This window comes from Pelecanus crispus, chromosome 2 (genome assembly GCF_030463565.1).
Source record: "Pelecanus crispus isolate bPelCri1 chromosome 2, bPelCri1.pri, whole genome shotgun sequence".
In the NCBI taxonomy this organism is placed as follows: domain Eukaryota; kingdom Metazoa; phylum Chordata; class Aves; order Pelecaniformes; family Pelecanidae; genus Pelecanus; species Pelecanus crispus.
In genome coordinates this window covers 33,945,401-33,966,380 of record NC_134644.1, presented here as the reverse complement: position 1 = coordinate 33,966,380, position 20,980 = coordinate 33,945,401, and the positions used below count along the sequence as shown (strand labels likewise).

The 20,980-nt window shown below is 38.6% G+C and overlaps 1 protein-coding gene across 1 annotated transcript; it reads right to left on the bottom strand.

Moving 5' to 3' along the window:
* Positions 1-750: 750 nt before the first annotated feature.
* Positions 751-20,571, bottom strand: LRRC72 (leucine rich repeat containing 72). Its single transcript, XM_075706394.1, has 9 exons — positions 20,542-20,571; positions 18,723-18,796; positions 15,162-15,231; positions 12,153-12,234; positions 10,572-10,685; positions 6,345-6,434; positions 4,169-4,333; positions 2,892-2,919; positions 751-916 (listed from the first exon to the last, which is right to left on the bottom strand). Exons 1-9 carry the CDS (start codon positions 20,569-20,571, stop codon positions 751-753), a joined length of 819 nt encoding a protein of 272 aa, XP_075562509.1.
* Positions 20,572-20,980: the final 409 nt, after the last annotated feature.

Sequence of the window (20,980 nt, the reverse complement as noted above, 5' to 3'; positions counted from 1 at the left end):
TAGAAGCCGAAAGTGTCAGGTGTAGTGCTACAGCATCGTATGTCCCACGTGGTTATAAAAGAGAGTGTGTTAAAACCAGCCAGCAGTCTTGGGGCAGCATTATGCGTGGCAAGTCCTGTCTCCCCAAGAGGGCCAGTAAGCAGAGGCCTGCATCCTGGGAGAAGAGTAGCAGCCACAGACAAGAGCCAGACATCAGCATGCTTAAGAGCTCATGGTTCCACTGTATTGAGACCAAATGAGTATCCTCATAAAACTAAGAGTTTTCAGCGCAGTCACGCAGCACAGAAATTAGCAAATTGAAGCTTTAATCCCTCTCAGAAATTATAAAAGCTTAATAGTTGCTTTCTCATATCTTTGTTTTGAGGGAGGAAGACAAATTACTGCTAGTGAACATGGTAAGTCTAATTCTCCAGTAGAAACTATAAGGCATGAAATTATTTACGCTTAGTTCCTTAAAAATTAACTTGCTGCTTAGCTTTGCTAATTTCTGAAAACAAAAGTATGGTAAGAATGGCATTCCAAGCAACTTTTATTGTAACATTGTCACTATTTATCTTTTCTTAATTTCTTCACTCTCCATATTATGTATCTGATGATAAAAGGAATGTTGCACTAATACTTTTTTTGCTGGAAGTTCATTTAATTAGATGCATGTTTTAGTGTACTTCTTTTACAGGGATATTAACTTACTTAAGAGGCTTATCTTCACACTAGAGAGAGGAATATTTTTTTTCTTAAGGAAGAAAGCACTCATCTAAATTGGATTGTCAGCTTCTCATGGGGTTCTTCCACTTTGTTTTCAAGCCGTCTTTCTTGACAGGTGGCTACTTTGTTCCAGTCAACAGAGGAAAATTCCATTAGAGATCTTGTCATTGCCCGTAGTAAAATGGCATCTTCAGGGTTCTCAAATGGTACTCTGCAAAAAGAACAAAGCAAATGTGCATTATCTGAATATTTCCAAGCTACCTTGGAGCTAATTTACTAGACTCACTCTGTAGAAAGTGAAATTAGAAGTCATGGTGACACTGACAGCGATGATTTGAAAATTTTAAATGTTTGGAAGGCTTCCTTCTGTTAACAAATTTAAGAAAGCAAAACAAAATGAGGAAAGGTCAGAATTGCAGGATTCTAACAAAAAAACCCCATGCCATAAATTATTTTAAATAAATTTATAGTAGACTTTAAAATGTTATTTTGTTTTCACTGCTTTTTTTTTTTCACAAAAATTATAATTGTTGTATCCTTTGATGCTCTGATTCAATGGAAATCATAAAACTAATTTTATGATTTCATAGTGATATGATACCCATTAATGCAAATGCACATTTATTTCGACATGGATCTTTTAACTAGCCACCATGCAAATATCCCTTCTCCAGGCTCTGAGTCCAGAACACTGTGAGCTTCTGTTGTTCCCGTATCCTGCCACAGCTGCCGTCTGGGAGAGAAAAGTGGCAGACTCACACCACCAACGCAGAATTGACAAGGACTTCATGTTAGTCCCAAACCTTTGAGCTCCGATACAATATTAAACTCTGATCTTATAAGAACTTACTTCATAAATATGTACTTGTAGCAACACACCTAATATAAACCATGTGACTATTTTCACTGAGTATAACACACTTCGTCATGAAAAAGTACCTTGCAAAGCCTAAACATCTACGTAAGATGGAGAAAAAGTACCTTGCAAAGCCTAAACATCTACGTAAGATGGAGAGGAAGCTGTACATCCATTCTATCAATGAGGACAGCTAACTCCACTGAAAGCAGGTAAGAATTAATTTTTAAACATAAATCAGCTTGATTGTAAAGCGCTGTACTCAAAGTGAGTAGCTATATACAATCATAGAACCATAGAATGCTTTGGGTTGGAAGGGACCTTTAGAGGCCATCTAGCCCACCCCCCTGCAGTGAGCAGGGACAGCTTTAACCAGATCAGGTTGCTCAGAGCCCCGTCCAACCTCACCTTGAATGTTGCCAGGGATGGGGCCTCCACCGCCTCTCTGGGCAACCCGTTCCAGTGCCTCACCACCCTCATTGTAAAAAATTTCTTCCTTATATCCAGTCTAAATCTTTTCTTCTTTAGTTTAAATCCATTACTCCTTGTCCTGTCACAACAGGCCTTGCTAAAAAGGTTGTCCCCATCGTTGCTACAGGCCCCCTTTAAGTACTGAAAGGCTGCAATAAATCAAATTGTTAAAGGATATCATCATATGTAGGTTTTTATTATTTTCTTAATGAATGTTCCAAATATTTTCATGTGTAAAGCTAGAAAGTAAAAACAAGCCTGATATCTGAAGTTTGTATATTTACTGTTACAAAGTCAGCATCTAAAAACGTCATCACATTAAAATGCAACCTTTATACCACCTCAGTCCAGACACAGAGACAACAGAGATAAGTTTTACATTTATTTCTATGATTTTGAAACCAAACAGAATAAAAGCAACATCTAGTACAGACTAAAAAAGTTTCGTTCTACAAGTCATAATATTTTCCAGAGAGTATGTATTTTTGAACAGCCAGTCAGGAGAAAGTTTTCTGGACCATAATATAGAACAGCTATTATGATGCTCTAATGCTTAAAGCATGCTTTTTCTAGGGATCAGTATTTGATCTTATAAATAAACAGCATTTTTGTATACCCATTTCCAAATGTGGAATACCTTTCAATATTAAATTTCAGACAGCAGTGGGTAGGTTGTCTCATCAGAATAGAATGGAGTTGCAACTCCATTAAATACAAAGACCAGATATTTTTTCAAAAGCTCATTTTTACTGGATGTTTTCTCTGGTTAGAGTATTTTTTAGGCACAAGAAGAGGAAATTAAGTAAAGGCATCAGAGATGCAAAAGAAAAAAAATTTAAAAAATTATGAAATTACTTACTTATTTGTGTGATTTCCAAATTCATAACCTATAACAAAAAGTTCAAGTTAAGACATTAATGGCTGTACAGCATTTTGATTAGCTGAGCATTACCATCCTGATCCTAAATTACTTGTTCAAATGAACTGAAAACTAGCAGATGATTTGAAATCACCTTTTATTAAATTACTGTGAAAACAAATATCTGGGGTTTTTTGGTTGGTTTTTTTTTTTTAAGTTTATGTAGTTCTTGTATTTTATTTCCCATAGACATACATTTCCATGCATTTTTTTTCTTTCACAGAAAAATGATGCCACTGTCTATATATGTGAATGATTGCATGGTAGAGATAAAGACAATTGTCTGCCTACTTTGATAATTATCAGCAAAACAAACAAATTATTAAATATGATTAAACTACCCTTTTTTTCCCAATCTTTTCAAAATTATTGTTAAATACACTGCTTTCAGGTTTACTATTGTGCTATATACATTTTAAAAAAAATCGCAGGTATTTTATTACCTTTCCAAACTTCATCTACGCTACTGTTCAAAATGCTACCATTTCAATCATCTATGCACAATATTGTTTTTCTTATCTTTAAAACATCAAAAAAGCAGATGAGATTGTGCAGGATTTCAAGGTTTGTTCTGGATTGTCATACGGTACAAGTCACAAGGTTCCAGGTGGTATTCACCTGCTTTCTTGTGCCAGGATCATGCTGTCTTCCAGATTTGAATGTTTTAAGAACTCTAAAAATTACTCTGTATGCTATTACAAGACATCACTGAAATATTCTCAGCTTGGAAAGCATAAAAAGGAATCTGCTTACAAAACTAGGCAAGATATGTAAAATTTAAAACACTATTTAGAAAATACTTTCTTCAAGAGATTATTTTATAAAAGCACTAGAGGGCATCAAAACTCTATGATGCTGATCACTGTCTGAGACCCAGCCTGGAATTGTATGGAGATGTTTTTAACTAAATAAAAGTAAAACTAAACACTCACAAGACACATATTGAAAAAAATGAAATTTTGTTTGTTCAGCTATCTTTAAAGACAATTCTGGAACTACGGGAATTGACTAGAACTTATTTGCCACAATACTCTTAGTAGAAGGATTCATTTGTTGCCTGTTGCTGCTATTACTACTTACTTTATGAAGCAGTTTGGTTGAGTTCCTGATGCATTTATACTTTAAAACCTGTAACTTTTTATCAGATGAATGAAAAGAACTTTTTCTAATTCAAATCACCTAAAAATGTATGCTTTTCCTTACATTATTATAAATACCTGAGGGCATAATCAGTCTTCTGGCTGGTTGAGTGCATCTGCTAGATCCCACTGTAGCCCCCAGGGGTGTATTTACTCTCTTTCCAAAAGCTATTGACTGCATGACACAAGACCTTTCGCGGTTATGAAGATGAAGCGCTGACTCCCTTTCTCTTTGTGTAACTGCTGTAAAGAAGAATATAATATTTTTTTTTTCCTACCAACTTAAAAGGCTGGTATTATCTATCTGCATGCAGAAGGTAATTCACTTTCTTTGTGCGGAGTTTTGTTAATAATAGTGGTGTAAACCTGCATAATTTCACAACAGTTCAAAATGGGAACACGGAGCAATACTTCCCAAGGTTTTAGGGTGAAGCCCTGTCCAATAAAATAGTTTTTTTCTTTTGAGTACAGCAGGATCAGAAGTTTTAAATCAAGAAACTAGAAAGCAAGACTTTCGTACCATTGAAATGAGATCTACTGCAGAAGTCAGTAAAGATTTGGAAGTTTCTTTATGAATAGCAAAAACACGTCCTGGTTCAAGGCCGGTTCAAGTACCATTGCTCAATTACAGAGAAAACTGCAGGAGTGCAATCAAAAGAAAAGCTTCAAATTTTCCTGTTTTGCAGTTTAATTCAAAAATAACTTCAAGTTTTAAACAAAGAGTTTGAGACTGTTAAGTCAAATAGGGGATTTTAACTTCAATGATATGAACTGCATACCAACCTAGTACTTCAGCTGTGGAACAGAAGTGAGCTAAAGGTCTAGAACAAGTAACTAACTCTGGCAGGAGCGTTTTAAATTCAGGGAAGTTTTTAAGTCATGGTGTCTAGGGGACCAATTAGGAAGGAACTGCAGTAGTCATGCCTGGAGGTAACAGAAATGTGAGCACATGTCTTGTGTAAAGGAGACAGACAGGACTATGCTGTGATAATGTTCCACAGATGGTGAAGACGCTTTGTAATGTTAGTGAAATAGTTCACTAAATAGAAAGTCCAGGGTACAGCTTGGTACAAATTAATGCCTCAAGTCTTAATCCAGGACTGAGTACAGTATAACTGTATTTAGGAGATTAAGTCCAGGAAGTTTTACGGAAATGTTTCTAGAGCTGTAAATGCAACATGTATTTTCCAGCACATTAAGCTTCAGTCATCACTCCCTAGTCAAAAATGATCATCAGTAAAACAGCCTGACAGACGTGCTAAGCGCAGATGTAACACAAGACCAAATATTGGAGAGACTGGAGGTACCAGCGCAAATGAGTGTGTAAGCAAATGGCCACGTGGTCAGATCCAGCAGCTCCTCAGCAACCCCGACACACGCTGCGGCCCATCCACCAGCTTTCCTTCATGACAGAGCTACGCAGTCTGCCAGCACCTGCAGATGGCCTGTGGCTGCCTTCCTAAACTCCTGCATCCTGATTCTCCTAGGGACTGGGAGCAGATTTTCAAGATTACATTGTTTCTCCTTGCTACTTTCTTATGAGGTAGAGCTGGGGTAGGAATCAACACCTTTCTCAGTGCTCTCCAGTAATTTTCAGTCCTCCTGCCAATCACATAGCTCTCCAAACACTGGAGACAAAAATCACCAAAGCCGATTTTCTGGGTCTGCTGTGGCATGTTTATGGATTGACTGATTTATCATTTGGCTATTCTTATGGCAATTTTCTTTTTTCTGTAGAATTTACGGTAGACAAGTTGTGAAAGATCTCTTGATGACTTATAAAGATTTATATTTGAAAGCTTGGTCAGCATGTACCTCATCAAGAAACGTGCACATACATATTTAAACTGTACAGAAACATGTAGATAGCTCAGGATATTATCCATATCTAAGTAAGCATGCTCACCCAGGTGAATATACCAGTTTGAATGCACAAATGTAAGTACATGTCTCTAAGCACAGGCTTTTATCTGTCTTGCCCAAAAGTATACAAACCAAAATACAAGATAAACATACACAATTTAAACAGAAAAAGACAGAAATCAAAAGCATTTAACAAAGCAAACTGTTTATGCCATACAAAGTCTATTTGCTTGACAAAGCTTGCAAAAAGGGGTATCTCTTCATTAGACCTTTTGCGATATCAGCGAGTGCATGTAAAAGAACAGGCAAGATTAAGTCACCTATTTTTCCAAACTGATTAAAATCAAAAGCAACTGTCAATGCTTTGTGAGAAGAGGAAAGCAATCCTTACACTTCCTGTCAAGGAGCTGTACTGAAGGAAGGCAGTATATCACATAAAGCCGGTAGTCTGGGTCTTGTGCCAGAGGGTTATGGAATAAGTCTGCAAAATGTATACAGAAAGAACAAACAACATCACAAAGAAGAAACCCAGCAAACGAAAACCAACTAACTTAGCAAGGCAGGAAAATGAAAGGTCACTAGTATCCAAAGCTTTCGTACAAAATATTATCAAATTCAAATTGTTCTTATGCTGGGTAAACAAAGCACAGTCTCTTTACACATGCAAAATTACTCAACTAAACATGGACTGCAACAATTGGCTTATTGCAGAGTATGCAAAATACCACAGGCAAGAACTGAGTAAAGGTGCCATCATGCACTCCAAACCTTTGAAGTTTTTTTTTCTATTTCTATGATATACAGAAAAAAACACCACGTGTTTGCCTTTTTGATTTTCTCATGTATTGTTAGGTGATGCCTATTTTAAATGATAGTAGTGTTTTAGGTGTGACAGCTTAAAGGTTAAGAGACAAAATTTGTAGGGGGAGAGGATTATTAAAACCAGACAAACTATAGGACACCTAAGGCTTTACCACAGCTGATATAAAGTTTTTATCCCATAGACACAATATAAAATGTAAATACCCACTTTTCTGATGTTTTGACAGATGATGAGTTTGAAAACACATGAAACTTAAAGAGTAAAATGTTTAAAAGGGCCTAAGTTCCTGAGAACCTGGGTCCCACTAACTTTCCTTGAGACTTGAGATACTAAGCTCCAAAATCCCATTAGCAACTTGACTAAAATACTTACATTCAGGTTCCCATTACCTGAAAAAACAAACCTTTGCAACACAGAGACAGGTATCAATGCTGTGTTGCTGCTTTGCCAGATGTGGAACATTTGCCTAGCTGACATGCCAGATCAGTTTGTTTCATGAGAGTGATATCTGAGGTTGTTTAAAATAGAAACTGGCTCATTCCCAGATCAGCTAACAAACAAATAAACAAAGAAGTGTTGTTGGGTGGGTTTTTTTTTTTTCCTAAATGAAAAACATAATAATGCTGTTTTTCTCCTTATACAAACGTTGTTCTTCTGAGACAGTAAAAATAATCAGGAGGCTACCACCTTGAGATCAGAGCAGAGAAAAAAACCCTTTAAATTAATAATTTTAACAACTTCTACCAAGGTCTACACTGGTCTGTTTTTCTCTTTTTGAGGTGAGGCTGTGGCTAATATTCACTCTAGGGTAAAAAATCCTGTTATATGTAATTTTAGCAGTTATTTTGTGGGTGCAGTAAGGCTGGAATGGGCATTTGCTATCTCCTACACAGAAAATGCCTGTTCATGTATTCAGAAGAGAACTTAAAATATTTTAATTCTTTAACAACTTTTAAAATTACTGTACTTAGAAGTAGTAAGAGACCCACAAGGTGGCAGCAAAAGAAAGTTCCATTTTTACCAAAGTAGTATATAGCTATTTTTTCTAGAAAGTGTTAATTAGAAAGAATATTAGGTATATATCTGATAAGTGTGTTCTTGAGTCAAGAAAATATGTGATAGCATTCCAGAGAGAAAAATGTTTCAGAAAGGTCTCTAAAAGCAGGTACGTTTGCTAGTGGAATGGAATGAAGACTCAAAAGAGATTTTTCCAAGGCACAAACCAGGGTTGATACTAAGTACTTCTGGATCTGGATGCTACTTGGAGCATGTCCCTCCTCATCAACACTGATTTGTAGGTTTGTTTTAGAATATGTGAATTTTTCTACTGCTCGTTCTCACAATAAATCCAACCATTGCATGGATCAAGATGGTCTTATTTTACAAAACATCTGGGATCAATTCTTGGCTCTGCTATCTACTTTCTTGTCAAGGTCATGCAATTTTACTTCTACAAATTAGGGATAATGCTTTCTTCCTCCACAGTTTTGTCTGTTTTCTCTATTTGGAGTGTAGAAAAACAGTGCGCCTAACCCACATGGGGCAGAAAAGAACTACTGTGGTAGAAACATAGTGAAGAACAAAAGGAGTTTTCTGAGGTCTAGCAGCAAGATGTTATCAGCTGTGGATAATAAATCAGTTGAGGCAATTTACAGAGTACATAACAAAAATCTTGGATTCCAAAAGGGAGATGTGAGCACAAGATGAGCCCATAAAGAAACCCTCCATATCTCCCAAAAGGCTGAAGTTGTGAGCAACCCTTACAGTAAATCTGTAGAAGCTGAGTGTCTTCCCTAAACGCCTGATAAAGAATGGTGTTACGCTACAAATTCAGTGCAGGGTAGTGGCTAAAAATCACAAGAGAGCCTTAAGGAAGAGAAATGCAACATTTTGGCAGCTGGATGCTACTTCTGAAGTGAACAATAATAGTGTATTATACTGCTCCATTTTAATAGTTCTAATGTCCCCAAGAGCTACAAAATAATAAAATGTTATTACGCATCCAGAAGTTCTGTTGAAGGCTAGCAAGTGGGTTTTTTTAATCAGGTTGTCCAGCAATAAGAAAGATCTACCTCATAACAGTGAGAACTCTCCCATTCCCAAAACAATTTTCATTTTATAAAGGTGAATTATGAGCGCAAGCCTTTTCAAAGAAACACAGTGCAAATTCTGCACCCATTTCTCATTTCTGAATATCGCAAGTAGGCAAATAATGAGATAGTAATATGATATGGTGTATAGGATATGACTTTGAAAATTCATTTTCTTCATTTACTGCTGTCATTTACTTTAAACATGACACTGCATTTTATTAAACTAATAGAGTCCCATTAATTTGAGAACTCATTATTATGAAATTTCTTTGAAACAAACACATTGACAAATTTTTCATGACTGCAAAGTTCAAAAAGGAATGACTGTAAAGTTAAGGTTATTAAGTTTCTTCCACTGATTAGCATTTACTCTCATATCTTTGAACTACAGAACAATTTTTTATCACGGTAGATTGGTATATTCTACATATTGTTTGATAGTTCTCCTAAACAATTGCTTTTCTATGGTGGTGGCTAGACCAATATGCACCCAATTTTCACTATGTCTTTGTGACTGCCATCATAATAACTCGGCAGCACTTTAACTATCTGCTATTTGCCTTTATCTCCCACAGATGGTTGCAACAAGTACAACAAACTCCCTGTGATTGTTAAAGCTCCTTATTAATTGGTAGGGCTTTAACATTAAATTCAAGTGACTGCACCATTCATACACAGGATGTCTGTCCAGGCTTTGCCTAATCACTTCCAACAACTGCATTCTTAAGTGGACTATTTTTTCAATGAAAAAAAAATTACAATAATTTGGCTGGCATGTTGTCTTCCTAAACACTTAAGCTGTTTTTTAATTTTCGCCCAGTGTCAAGTTCAATTAAAAGCGTACTTTTCAAGCCATATTTTCCTTTGAGACATTCAAGTTTTTGAATGCATGAGGAGGTACGGCTCGATGACATTCACCTCCATTAACTGTGTCACTAAGATGCGAAACTTGTTTCCTGTTTTCTCAAGGTACTGAGCATTTGGCATGCCCTATGACGACGTTCTTTTAGGAACCATGGAAAAATACTGCTTACACTTTCACTTTCAATAGGTTAATAGCATATAATCCTACTTTCCCTGTAGGCTAATTCTTACATCATAACTTAGTGGCGCCAACACTGTCTTGTGTAACTTAATTTGAAATTTCAGAGCCTATGCTACTTTCATTTCCAGCCAGTATATCAAAATGTATGCTACTTAACAGTAGTACTTAATATCTAAAGTATATTTATGCTTAGACTCTAGAAATCCATAGAGCCTGCCAAAAAGATGCAGAAAGTAAGTTCTACAAGCAACAGAATTAATGAGGCAGGAACTTGGGTTCTATAACCTATCACTCACACTCTCAACAGCAGTAACACCCGCTTCTCAGCTCCCTTCACCTCTGTGATAATCTCACTGTACTCCCATGTTCCCTTACAAAAAGGTAGCAGTAAACTGCTTTGAGTGCCTCCAAGCTACTCATCCAGGAGACTGGCTAGCCAGCAGCCAAAGAGAGTTAACTTTCTGAACTCATTTGGCAGTTTTTTCTTAGTTGAGGTACTCTCTGTGGAATTTTCATGTCTTAGAGACCTCTTTCTTCGTCAAATTTGGTTGAAATTGGTCATTAGCTTCAAAAGCTATTAGCAAATGATACGGAAACAGACAAGAAATACTAAAAAACTACTTTTCACTGTTCTGCAAAATAAAAACAAGGTATTACTTAGGGTCTGCAAGCTTATCATTCCTTTCAATTCCTTCACTGTTTTGCCAAGTTTTTTTAACTGGTTGTTGTGAAGCAGCAGAATCTGTAATGCACACAGGTGTTTCAGAGCACCTGAAATAAAATGAAAACCAATTATTCCCACCATACTTGACTGCCTTTATTAGATAATTACTTTGTTATGCTGCACACTGAATTCCCTATCCTAGTTACCCATCTATGCCTGCCTTTTGGTAACACCTTGCATGAGATTAGTTAAAAAAAAAAAAATTATCAGAGATTTCAGTATCCCTTTCATCTTTCTAGTCACATCCTTTGAACATATGCCTAATGTTTTTCATTCCAGTTCCTTCCATTTGTCCCTATCACCCTTGCCTCAATAAATCAACATCAGCTGCATCCTCTCTTCTTCCTCCCATATCCCAGTAATCTTTGATTAATTCATCTTCACTTCCTTTTACCCTTAATACTACCTTTGCCTCACAAACAATAGTATATCCCCAATACTACCTTTGCCTCACAAGCAATAAATAGTGAATTCCTTAGAAAATAGTTCAATTTCAAATAATTATTAATGTATTAAAAAGTTATTACAAAATATTGTTGTGGCTGACCCAGACGATGTGTTCACATCCTCACACCACATAAGGCACAGACATCTAATTTTCCAAATTCTATACAGTATCTATCATCTGCATTTCTCTACCAATGATACTTGCCCTTCTGTTTACCCCTGTTTTTATATTCTGTATTGTCTCTTGTGCCGATATGTTTGTTTCTTTCAAACATTCATTTTTATCAAAATCTCACAGAAACTATCAACATCATTTCTCATCACAACATTTTATAGGGCCAGAGAAAAGTAAAATATTATCATTTAAAATGTCTAGAATATACAGAAATCTATTATGCTTTGGCCTCTTCATTCACAAATTCACTAGTCCGGTACAGCTACTTTGATCTACAAGAGCAAGCAAAACTGAAATAGAAGGGTAAGACAGATGCAATTTTACAATAAAACCATTTTGCAGTAACTTTGCAAAATACTTCTGATTACAAATGTAACTATATCATGAAGAAACTGCAGAACCTTAGTGCCTACCGTACAAGTGGGACAACTTAGTAATTTATTACCCTTTTATTTTCATGTTAAGTCTGTCAGCACTGATATCAGTTTTTCATCATATAAACATAAATGGCTCCCAAAAGGTACTTCCACCAGCTTATGGAGTACCTGGTCAGCAAGAGGACTACAAATCATCATGTAAAAAAAGCTTTGCCTGTTCACTTTCAGTATGAAATATGGTCATGTAATATCAAAAATATTTTACAATTGCCTGACATTAAAGTGAATGACATTTCATCCCTTAGACCAGGATAAACATATCACCTTATTGCCACTCAAGTATGCTGGAACAATTAATTCTCTAGGAAAATAATTAACATATATTGTTATGCATACATAAGAGCTTTCAATCATTAAGTTACCTGCTGTCATCCACTTTTATAAATTTGAATACCAATACACAGGAAAGAAAGTATAGGCCTCTGCCCAACAATCTAAAAAGGGAATATTGGTACCTGATATATCTGTCAGTTCATTATTGTTGAGATAGAGTTCAGTCAAGCAATAGTTTTTGATCAAGAAGGTTAAATCTTGGATCTGAAATTAGAGTTAAGAAAACTGTTACATGTCAGTCTAAACGGATCTTTGGAGAAGTATAAACACAGCTTCCTGAAAACTGTTTAACTATAGGTAGTTTCTTATATTCCTGTTAAAGACTCTTGGTTTAAGGATTCTCTTTGACAGCTGAACCTTCATTAGAAATACTAATTATACATCAAATACAGGTAGCACAGCACTACCTAATTTTTTGAACTACAAATTTAATATTTGTATTTGGAAACAGATTTAATTGAATTACTGGTCTTCACATTTTCTTTTACTTCTATTCACATTTGAAATCTTTTTTATTGAGAGAACACCCTTGTAGGATGTAAGAATTCTATGCTGATTTAAGAATACTCCTGAAATATACCCTTGGAATAAGCCCAGCATCTAGCTTTAAAATTATTTCTTCAGCAGCAGGTCCAAAGAACACATATTTGTTCTAAATTTCCAAAAATGACATTTAATCAGATTTACAGAATCAATTACAATTACAGGGGAAAAAAAAAGTATGCATGGGTATATTCCCAACATAGAGTTATCTTCAGTCTCTATGAAATCTCATTCCCGTGCTTAGAGAAACTCAGTTCTAATACTGTCTTGACTTCAATGCAAGGTAAAGTATATGCAATTGGATATCAAGCTGACCATTATAATAGTTGAGAACTGGGAGTACTAATGGTGCCTAAGTATTTATCTTACAGTTTAAATGCAAGAAAACAAAAAGAATTTTATTCCTGACACTACTTTGATTTTTGTGAAGTCATTTGCTAGTGGGTCAATGATTTCAGTCCTTGAATTGTGCCACTGATTTTAAAACAAACGTGCTTTGCTCTGTGTATTAACAGTATCTGAAAGTTGGAAGGAGGAGAATAAGACAGAGGTTTTTCTGTTCCTAAAGTTCTCTGAAATCCTCTGAGAAAAGCTACTTTAAAGTTCAAAATAATACCATTCTCTGAGCCTTGCTTCACCTCAGCAAAACCTGGTTCAGTGAAACCAGCAATATTCTGCAAATAAAAAAATCCTGTTCTTCACAATGATTATTGTATCTTGTATAGTGTAAAGCCCACACATACGTATTGTATGTAGTGGTGTTTCTCTATCTTGGACAAGTTTGGTTTTTTTAGGATCATCTGAAATTTACTTTTTCATGATAAAATTATTGTGATGCCTTTTTAAGGAAAGAAAAAAAGATCCCGGATCTTCTGAGTTCAGAAAAATATTCTCTCCCTATTAGAGCATTTAGCTGAGACTTCTAAGAAAAGCCACTCAGTGGCTTCTCCACACAAGTTATATAGAAATGACTTTTCCACACAAGTTATACAGAACAGCAGAAGAATGCTCTTTGTTACTGCTTAGGTAGGAAAGTGAGATCTGTGCAAAAATCAGATTTATTTATCTTTTATGCTCAGCAAGATCAGTTCTGCTTAGTCATCAGGCCATTTCCTCTTATTCTTGTGTCCTTTAGAAATACAGAGGAAAGCCTGTGATTTTAGTTCAACCTTTTAATGTATCTGTATGTTTGCTTTTTTTGAAAATAGTTGGATAACCACAGGTCTTTCAATGAAGTCAACATAAGATGCTATATAATTGATGTTAGCCTGGGGCAGCAAATACATGTACACTCCTAAGTGACATGGAATGTAAATTTATTTTTTCTGCTGCTGACAGAGCTACTTATTTACCTGAGCAAGCAATTCTGGTGTTTGAAGAACTTGAGACCATTGTGAAAGTCATGTAAACTACTGTACAGTAAGATATTTAAAAACAGGTTAGAAATTCATGGGTTTTATCACTTTTCTTGCTTTTTAATTACCAGTGGCTAATGGTGAAGGTTTGGATTCAATTCAACCATTTAATAATGGTTGGCTATGTAACTGGAGATTTCTAAATCAGATAATTCTACTGTCAAGTAGATGATTTTGTGTAAGATAGAATGTGCTTAGACTTGGCTGGAAACTGTACCTTCTGAAGATTTTGACAGAGTGCTGTCTTAAAACCCCTATAGGATATAACAAATACTATAATCCAGATTTGCACAGATGGAGAAAGTAAGGCATGTGGTTTGTGTAACAGATTTAGGACCACACAGTGCATTGGAAACAAGAGAAATTAATGGGGCCCAATGTCATACTCTAATCACTCGCCTGGAAATCTCTCTTAAATTGGACATGTTTAAGTGACACAATGGCCTGAATAATGGCAGAAGATACCTCATCAACCCTAGCACTGCAGTGCTACTTCCTATGCACAGGGAGAAGCACATTTGAAAGAGTTATATGTCACCCTTGTGTGCATGAGGGCAAAAACGACCCTCACCTCAGCCACCAGTCTGCCAGGAAATAAACTATGCATGTCTGCAAGGGCTTGAAAAAAGAGCTGTGCATTTCCTGTAGTCCACTCCTTTCCTGAAAAACTACTGAAAAACTAGGAAGCCCAGAAGTTGTTATAATAATACCTTACAGCCATATCACTCCTCGGTCTGTCCCAAGAGCTGCCCACTCTGATGGGCAGGGTGTACTTGCTATGAGCTACACTGGAAACTGTATCCCAGCCCTCAGGTATCGGTAGGCTACCAGGCAATTTAGCCAGTAACTTAGTTCTAAATATACTCAATCTTTCTTTTTTTTTTTTTTTTTTTTATTGCTAAAGTACTAGCACAAAACCTCAGCTTCTTACATACACAAAATTTATAAATGTGATGTGAATCTAAAGGGAAATACATCAGCTTACACTCTATAACGTAAACCAAAATACTGTTTCTTCAAAACTGTCATATTTAAATCAGTTAAACTTGCCTAGAAATTAAAAATAATTTATTAGCTTGACAATTATATAATACTTTATGTCAGAAAAATTATGAAATAATAATCAGGGAGTATAGATGCATTGTTCTGTTCTTTAGAGGAATACGTTATTACCTTATTGTTGTTAATCCACAAATACCTTAACCTATGAAACCGTGACAGACTTGGGATATTTCTTAGTCCTCTGGTGGAAGAAAAAAAAAAAAAAAAAAGAGTAACAAATTTCTTAACATTAATGGTGCTTAATCGCTTTATAAACAGTTGAATTTTTTATAAATAATATTATACAAGCACTAAAAAGCCACTCTTCTGTAGAAATCATAGTGGAGAAAGATGCAGAGAACAAGATGGCAGAGACAGTGTAAGCATTCTACACACCTGGAAAGCATAACAAAGTAGCAGGTGGTAAAGAAATGGGAGCAAACTAAGTGATGCATTAATTTTTTTTTTCCCATAACAGCACTTATTTTCCCAGGGAGTATGAGCCTCATGTACTTTGCAGTTTGCAGAAACTGCTCAGAACACAAGAGAAAGAAGTTCAGCATCCTGGGGACACAAACCTAAAAGGAAAATTGCTTTGAAGGTGCAGTGTGGATTGTCCAGCTGCAATACCAGAGAAGCCAGACACCAGCACATCAACGTACATTTCTTATTATTTTTCATATTAGTGCATATTTTTAAATATTTTGCCCTTTTTTCACCCCTCTTCTCTCTTGTCCTCATATAAACTTAGTATTTACTCATATTCATTAACAGTCTTGTTTTAAATAAAACTGCACATCCACTGCAGCTGGAACTGTCTCCTATGTGCTGGTAGGGTTTTTTGTTTAATTGTGTATCTAGCACTTTGAGCTTGCTAGTGTACTATAAATGACAAATCACCTACTAACCAGAGAATATTTGTGAGCTGCCAAGTAATTTTCACTAATTGCTCCGCCTTATTTTTCATTGCTTTAAATAAATGCTCTTGATTTCCTCTAGAATAATTACAGATGACCTTTACAAGACAAATTTTAATTGACTTAATAAAACTTTCCTCATGGATTTTAACATGTTGCAAGACTAGGGCCAGTATTTCAGAAAGGACTAACAGGATTGATAAAAATTAACCTCACATTATCAGCTTAAAATGATCTGCCTGGTTTTTTTCCAACTGTGGAGCCTAGTCTCTAGCTTCCCATGTTGGGTAGGTTTTTTTTTATTTTTCCCCAACAAACCCTCCTGATACAGACAAAGGAGGAGTGGACACCTCTTCTGATCTTGCGTTTGAAAAAAAAAAGTCTGTCAAGAGCAAACCCTACAAAGTTGAGGTGCTGTACTTGTATTCTCCTGTTTTTATGAAAATCAGATTATCCCATGCTGCTACTTTGTTAAACTGTGTATTTGGCTTCCTCAAATAATCCATAAAAACGAACCCTGCAAATACATATTTATGCGTCTATTGTCACAAGTAACCAGAAAATACGTTACTGCAAGTAGTAAAGACAAGCAGATGAGTGTTGACAGGACATACAAAGCTCTTACAGAGCTACTATCTAATTCTTCTGTGTAGTTCTACCTGTACACCCCTGAACTATTTTTCAGGCAGCAGAGCCAAAATTTCCTTATATGCTTTGTCACTGCCATTCTATATCTAGTTTACAGGTTTACATTTTAATTGGCTTTACGCCCTCTCTAGTAACAGCCTCATCTTAGCTATCTCCAAGCCTCGATCTGGTTTTGGTTTTTTTTTTTTTGTTTGTTTGTTTGGTTTTTTTTTTTTTTTTCCTGGAATTAAGGCATTCAATTTGCCCCAGGTAGATCTTAATTCCTCTAACATTTTAAAAGAGCCTGTCCCCTTCTGTATGCCTTCCAGACTTTGCATGTCTCTTACAAACTGATCCTTTTTGGCCTGCAGCACTCTTTTCCTACCTACTGCTAAGTTAATCAGTTTTCCTAGGATGACAGCTTTCAGTGTCCAAATGTGCATTTTTTTCACTTCCCTTTAATAGTAGTGGTTTAAAAGTATAAACTCATTCCCTCTTATTTGATTGACTTTAATTATTATTTTTTCATTTTCTTATTTCAGCCAGCAGAGAATTATGTCAAACCAACAGTTAAGGAGGCATGATCTGATACTGAGATTGGCTGAGGTTCAAGGTTTATATAAATTGGTATAGAATAAAAGGAATTCACTTCTCCCCAATCATCAAAGAAGACAGCTTGCATCATCTTTCTCAAAATGGTTTCACGGGAAGACAGATCACTTCTGTATCTGCCATCTGAACATTTCTTTTTATTCCATACCAAAAAATATTTCAAAGCCAGTGAGGGCACACATTTAAGTATTTAACATCAGAAAATGTGCCTATTAAGACTGTATATGCAGTCTTAAATCTTTTACACATATGCATTACAATAATTTTCTTGTATTGTTTAGAAAATATATACATGTCTTGTAATTTTCTCATTATTTAAACTTCTCCCTTAGATTTTATGTATGTTTTCTCCTTTCTTAAATACATATTTTAATAATTTTGACAGTAACTATATATTTTACATTTTCTTTTCACAAAGTATCAAATACTTTCTTAATATAAATCAGGAGATGTGCTAAGGAATTTAAAGATACTAGTGGGCACATTAAGATTTTCAAGACCACCTAATTTCCACTAAAAACAGGCTAGACAACACTGAAATGCCTTAACACCTTTTCTTTTTGCATTCATAGGACCTAGAAACCTTGAAAATCTTGTCCCTGAATTATTAAACTACATTAGTTCTTTATATATGATATCAACCGTACAGACACTAGATCCAGTTGTGAGGCTGCAGACAGGTATGCAACACTGGGAATTATGCCCTGGCCAGAAATTCAAAGTATGCTTTCCAAAAACTTTGAAGTATGCCCTGTCACGTATCCATCTTTCTATGGTAGCCTCTTAGCACGTTCATCCTACAACATGCTCCTCTATCTACCTAGATCACCCACAGGTTCATGAAAGCTTTGCCTTCCTTCACTTAGCATGATTTCTTCTCATCTGCCCTACATCTCAAGCTGTTTCATAAAGCTCTGAGGAGATCGGTTCTCTGATCAGTACTGTCAGCCCCAAACAAGGGTTCCTGTACTTGTTCTCACTTCATGTTGCCCTGCCCTCCCTTCAGTTCTTAACAGTAGAGATGTACGTAATTTCAAAGGTGCTACCAATGAGTTTTACTGTTGCAATAACAGATTTCTTCAGGGAGGTCAGAAATTTGGCAGTTCTTAGACTAGGCAGGTCCTGTGTTTTTTCATTTGCCTTCTTGATACTCTTTCCACCCAGCCTTACGAGCCAGTTAGAACAGGCAGAGATCAGCCCATTAAGCCTTGCTCCTCTGCTCCCTGTGGTAGAAGTTCATGCACGACTCTGTGAACTCACAGACCCTCGAGCAATTCTGGGCTGCTGGAGAAGGATCGTGTATCTAGGGCTGAGGCAGTTAACTACTTCACTGTGAGTATAACTCTGCTGTGTATGTCAGTGTATCTTCACCATTTCTTCCTACACAACGTGTATGGACTAGGTATATGATTTACTGATATTTCACATACAGATGATGTTCAGAGAGTATCTGATACAGACAGCACTATGAAAGGTTACCATTTACAGTGTGCTCCACCTTTAGTAAAAGCCAAGCAGAGAAACATATTTTACTTACTGTCCAGCCAGATACAGTACTAAAACATCCGCATTCCTCTTAAAGCCACAGATCTTCAGCTGTTTTTCTACTGCCTGACAGTACACAACACATTTGTTAGCATAATATATTGCATAATTACAGATTCATTACATTATAACATATGCATATTGTGTCTAAATTAATATGCACACCAAAATTAATATATGCATCACAGCACCTTGCAAACTATAATGTAGTCCAAGAGAGACAAAGGATATTAAATTAGCAGCCTCTATTTTAAATTGATAAAAATACTCCAACAGTTATGTTACACTTACACTAACTTGCTTTTGAAGTAATTTTTCATTACTCGAAAACGTAATGTCTGTTGACTGGAGAATGGGCTTCTCACTTAGGTCAGCCAACCCAGTACAAGTAGTCAACAAGAAAGCTGCTCACCTTGCAATACAGTTGCAACCTTATTTTATGCAACTTTACGCACACAACGTTTTAAAATCATGCATCCAGAAAACTCTGCTCGTACATTTAATTTTGGAAAATGTAGACACAATTTTGATCTTCAGAGTATATTACTGATGTGCTATAATTTGTAAAAGCAATGAATCCTAGTAACAGAAGGATTATGGATCTCAATTGCTAGTGGTTCATAAAAAGTAAAACGTCAATCAGAAAAAAATGGTTTTACTACATGAGTTATTATGCCCAACATCATTAAGATCACTCACTATTGCTTAAAAAACAACATCGGTATAACTTTGCAAATACAAAATGGCTCGGAAGCGCCGATGGGCATGCCTCCAGCGGCCTATATTGGCTGCACAATGACTCCGGCATGTTCTGGGCGTATTGAATGTAGTAAAATAACTGTGGGTGCACTTGCAAACGTGCTGGACCTGTGGCACCTTCTGAACAGCGGAAGCAAGGAGCTCGGGGCTCACGGTGGGCACCAGCTGTCACTTGTCTTCAGTTGTGACTGATGTTGGGACAGCGGCCATTCGCCCAGGAACTCGCTATGGGCCGGAGCCTGACCACAGCTGTCAGGTAGGGGAAAAACCCAGGACAAACGGATGCCTTTTTCTTCCTGTACAGGCAAAATCTGCACTTGGCACCAGAGGTGCTATTTGGAGAAAAGCAGCTGTGCGACAACGCCAGGCGCGCTGATGTCCGTCCCCGGGGACCGCAGGAAGCGCAGGGCCGCCAGGCACAGCGCGGGGGAATGCACACCTGCTGCAGGGGCACAAACGCCAGACACTGCGCTCGACAGGCACGCTCAAGAAGGCTGCGCCCCAAGATTTGTATTTCTCAGGCCCCATTACCTGAGACCTCCTTCCCTCCCCGCCCCGGGAGCCCCCTTCGCAGTCAGCCCCGGCTCTCCACCACACCCCCCGCGGCCCGAGGCCCCGGCAGGGCCCCCAGCCGCTCCCGCGGAGCTCAGGTGTGCGGCTTCTGCCGGCCAAATCCTTCCCAGGAGGGGCAGGCTGCCTCGGAGGAGCCGCCCGCTGCCGCCGCAGGGCGGACGGGGGCTGGCGGGGCCGGGCCGCGCTGCCCGGGCGAGCGGGGGAGCTCAGCTCCTTCCGCCGCCGCGGGAGCACCTGAGCCCGCTTGCCTTTGGAGTGCGGCAGCGAGCTCTCCCCGCTCCCCCGCGCCCCCGGCCCGCCGGAGCGAGGGGGCGAGACCGGCGCCGCCGGCCTGTGGGGCCGGGCCGGGGGCGCTGCGGGGGCGGGCGGCCTGCGAGGGGCCGCGCCAGGGGCGGCCGCCGGGCGGGAGGCGGGGGAGCGGTGCGGGCCCTGGCGGCGCGCCGGGGCGGGGTGAGGGGGGAGGCCGCCGCTCCGCTCACCTGCCCACCGGCGCTGGCGGCCGCCGCCATTTTAGAGCGCCGTTCCTAGGCGGCCGCGGGGAAGGAGCGGGAGGCGCGGGGGCGGGGGGGGCGGCAGCAGCGGCAGCGGCAGGGGCAGGGGCAGGGGCAGGGGCAGGGGCAGGGGCAGGGGCAGGGGCAGGGGCAGGGGCTGGGCGGGCGTGAGGGGCCCGGCGCTGCCCGTAAGGCCGGAGCGGGAGCCCGAGCCGCTGCCGGGCAGCCCGCAGCCGGGCCTCGGCGCGGACAGGGCTTCGCGGCGGGCGAAGGAGGCGGCTGGGGAGCGGGGGGCGCCGGGGCTCGGGGAGGGGGCGCGGGGGTCCCTGCGGGAGCCCCCGGGACGGCGACGGCCGAGGGAAGTGGGGCAGCCCTGCTTTACCGCGGGGAAGCCTCCTGGGTCGCGTTCGCTCACGATCCTGACAAA